Source organism: Mucor mucedo (genome assembly GCF_025094135.1).
Source record: "Mucor mucedo strain NRRL 3635 chromosome Unknown EV154scaffold_357, whole genome shotgun sequence".
Classification (NCBI taxonomy): Eukaryota; Fungi; Mucoromycota; class Mucoromycetes; order Mucorales; family Mucoraceae; genus Mucor; species Mucor mucedo.
This window is the reverse complement of record NW_026252641.1, coordinates 1-3,763: the sequence shown is the minus strand read 5'-3', so window position 1 is coordinate 3,763 and position 3,763 is coordinate 1. Positions and strand designations below refer to the sequence as shown.

At 37.5% G+C, this 3,763-nt stretch overlaps 2 protein-coding genes across 2 annotated transcripts; one reads left to right on the top strand and one right to left on the bottom strand.

Moving 5' to 3' along the window:
* Positions 1 to 475: 475 nt before the first annotated feature.
* On the bottom strand, positions 476 to 753 carry EV154DRAFT_534665 (uncharacterized protein; the record flags this gene model as incomplete). The annotated part of the gene is made up of 1 exon (XM_051604040.1): positions 476 to 753. Exon 1 carries the CDS (start codon positions 681 to 683, stop codon positions 477 to 479), a length of 207 nt encoding a protein of 68 aa, XP_051449898.1. The 5' UTR covers positions 684 to 753.
* Positions 754 to 2,483: 1,730 nt separating this feature from the next.
* On the top strand, positions 2,484 to 3,761 carry EV154DRAFT_586617 (uncharacterized protein; the record flags this gene model as incomplete). The annotated part of the gene is made up of 2 exons (XM_051606788.1): positions 2,484 to 3,378; positions 3,463 to 3,761. Coding segments are annotated over 2 exons (1,194 nt in total), but the record flags the coding sequence as incomplete, so codon positions are not given.
* Positions 3,762 to 3,763: the final 2 nt, after the last annotated feature.

The window sequence follows — 3,763 nt, the reverse complement described above, 5'->3', positions numbered from 1 at the left end:
AGAACAATGTTATCACCAATGCGCCATCTAGCTCTGCTGTTTTGAAGTCTAATCCTCCTGGATCTATTAGCAAATTGATTGATCAGATTCCCTTGGACAATGTTCCATCCAGTAGTACAGATAAAGTAGTTGATCCCTCTACTCTTTCACTGAAAAGAAAACGATCTCCTATTGTTGATTCGCAAGCTGTCGCTTTTCATAAGTCTAATCCAAAAGCTACTCGTTTTAGTCCTCGTTTCCGCAAATGAAAAAAAAAAAAAAAAAAAAAAACACCTAATCTCCTACTGATGGGGGGTTATGTGGTATTTAGCCATATTATACCGTAGTCGAATTAGGTTACACGATCACAATCCACAATAATTGACATTATTGTGACTACTAATAACCTCATATAAAAGCAGAAATTAACTATTCAACTAGACGGATCCTTCTTGTCTTTTTATTATTATAAAAAAACAATAAAGTTATCAAAAGTTTCATTTTATTTCTTGACCCATAATTATCACAATATCCATGTAAACAATTAATAAACTAGTGTTGAATATCAAGTGTGTATTTGTAAAAGGGATGCATCTGTGCGAATAATAATGCAATGTACGATTGCTAAAAGGTCCATATACATGCATAAATAAACAGCGTATAACGGTAAAAAACCACCATTGGATGAGAAAACGCACAACCATTCAATGTGAGTTTTAACAATCATTCATTGTGAATTTACACAAAATGCACCATCATTGATTGCTTAAATCGGCCATTTAAGCAATCAATGATGGTGTGTTTTTGGTGTGTTTTAGCAACATTTTACCATTTGGTGCGCCGCTGTGTATATACTAAATGTAAAGATATAGGTGATGTGATAAATATAATAATAAATATGATGATGATGATGATAATGTCATGAACCACTTAGGTTTCAGTTGCATATTATCATGCAAAATGTCTCAGATCATTATTGAAACCCAACTAGCCCATTGTCCCTGTTCCACCTGTTCCCTGTTCTCTGTCTCCTGTCACACATGTCACTGTCAAACATCACTATTGTATCCTGTCTAACGTCTCTGTTCCAAATAATGTATCTCCGTTATCCCTTGTCCTTGTAAAACCCATTTAACACCCGTTTCCTTTGTACCTCTGCCTTTGAACTCCCTTGTAAAACATTAATAATATCAGCCCATGTTATCCTCTGTATCTATGCCCGCTACCCCAAAGATGTCCCAAATTCAATATGACTAATAATCTGTCTCTGTATATCTGATCCCCGGACCCTTGTTTACCCAATCTGTCAATTAATATAAATAACAGCATGTTTATTTATTCTTGTTGTGTTTTGAGGTAAGTAAAATTATAAGGCAGTATGTGAATAATTTGAGACTGTTTATAAGATTGTCTTTATTATGAAATAAAATGATCAAGTATTTATATAAAAAAGACTATCTGCTGTACCACTATCTTTAGTGTATCTTTGAAGTTGTTATCATTTTCCCAGTGTGTATCCTGTTACCTTTAACTGCTTATTTTGTAAATATGTTACACTTGGAATTACTGTCATCTTAGACACATTGTACTTCCATATCTTTAGTAAGCTTTAGTCACTGTGTTCTTGTAACCTTGTGATATGATAGTACTAACTATCTATATTGGGTAATTGATTCCTTAATCATTCTTAATGTATTGATGTCATAGATATGGATTTATTTAATGTAGCAACAATATAGCAGATCACCACAATTCTTATTTCTGTATTCAAGATCTTATCTATTTTTCCTGTTTCTTTGAATAAACCCTACATTCCTTTTATATATATATTAATACTAATAGATATATAATTTCTCTTGCCTTGTCCTCACCTTAATAATCATTCTGTTCTTCTCTTGCCCCGCCCCGCTCCTGACAGATAATGATAATGATGATGAATAATATAAACAGGTTATCGATATGAAATAGGTGAACCCGAAGTGGTGTTATGTTGTATATAATAAAGTGGTGTTATTCAGTTTTGACTTTTTCCGATTCATATGATTATTCTTGAGTGGTACAAATCGTCTTTTCTGGTTCTTGGTCTTCTTGAGCCTAAGCTCGATTTGTAGAGGCTGTCGTGAGCCTCGATGTCATCAATTGAGCGATCGGCGTTAGAATAACCTTTTTACTAAATTAGACAGATCAAAAGATGACCAACACTAAATTAGTATACTTTAGTGTTAACATTAGTCAAAGAACTAATTTAGTACCATATTCAATACATATAAAAACCAACAAAATAATATAATAAAACAGTATCTTTATTCTCATCAAAAAGTCTCGTTAATAAGTTTAGCTACGAAGGAATTTAACTACAAATTCCTAACTCTATAAACTATCAACCAATCATCTGGTATCACTTTAACGACCGACTTCCCTCTTATTTTATGGTGGAGTAGCTGCTCTTTTCCTGCGCCTATATATATCTCTAGAATCTCTATCTCGGTACTTACCTCGTACTCTCGCTATCCATGTCTACATCTTCTAACCCCGAGGAGGTGAACTCCTTCGCATCCATGTTGGCCGAACAGCGTGTTAACAACACAACACTTGTGGCACCGTTTCAACCAGGTCAAGATATCTCACACTGGATCAAGCAATTCCACCTCTCGGCTAAGTCTCTCGGTATGAATAGTACTACCTCTAGGAACTTGCAAATGCTCAAATATTTGCCTCAAGAAGCCACCGACTGGTTATTGCGTGTAACAGATTTCTCCAGCAGCACCGATATCAAAACCAAACTTGAAAGCGTGTACGGTATCGACCCTGCAATCCAAAAATCCAATTGTCGTCAAAGATTAGAATCACTCAAACAAGGTCTACGCCGCGTTGCTGAATATCGAATGAACTTCGAGACTATTGTTTCTGATTTTCCTGAAGGTCACACTTTGTCAGACGACACCCTTCGTAACATCTTTTTCAACAATTTGAGACCTGAGCTCCACACTGCTTTACTCGGCATTGTCGATCCCTCTGACACCTGGAAGACTCTGGCTGCTTCTGCAGCAATTCGTGAATCGGTATTGTCATTGGGTAATGATCATTTCTTGACTCCTCAACCACAAGCTCCTATCTTCGACGGTCCTACACCTATGGAAGTTGACTCGGTACAAAAACACCGTAACCAACGATCTTCTGGTAAGCCTGATAAACGAAAGGAAGACCCTATGCGTCGTTGGGCTGCATCTGGGCAACCCATTTGTGGCATTTGCGGCACCGAAGGACACCTCACCAAGAAATGTCCAAGAAAAACCGAACGGGTCCAGTCTGTGGAAAAAGTGAAGGAATCAACTCCCAATGTCGCTCCTATCCCTTCTGGAACAGTACAATATGTTTCTTCGGTTTCCCCTGTCCAAGGTCAATATGCTGTTATCCCTATCGGACATGATCCTATTGCTACAAATGGTGCAAGTGTTCACAACATTTCTGTTACTCCCGAAGCTGGTCTTATCTCTCCTGTTCTTCACAACATTACTGTACCCACTGATGCGTCTTCGACACCCAAGATCAGAGTACATTTCAAAGGTCAATCGGCTTTAGGTTTAATCGACACTGGTGCATCGGTAACAGTTATGCGTTCATCTCTGGCGAAACAACTGAATTTGGTTCCAGATACCACGAACCGAATCTATTTTACCACTGCAGGTAATCAAGTCCATACCTCTCTGGGAATGGTAAAGGTATCCGCACTCCTTGGTGAGCTTCCAGTTATTTTGGACTGCCACGTTGCACCCGAATTAGC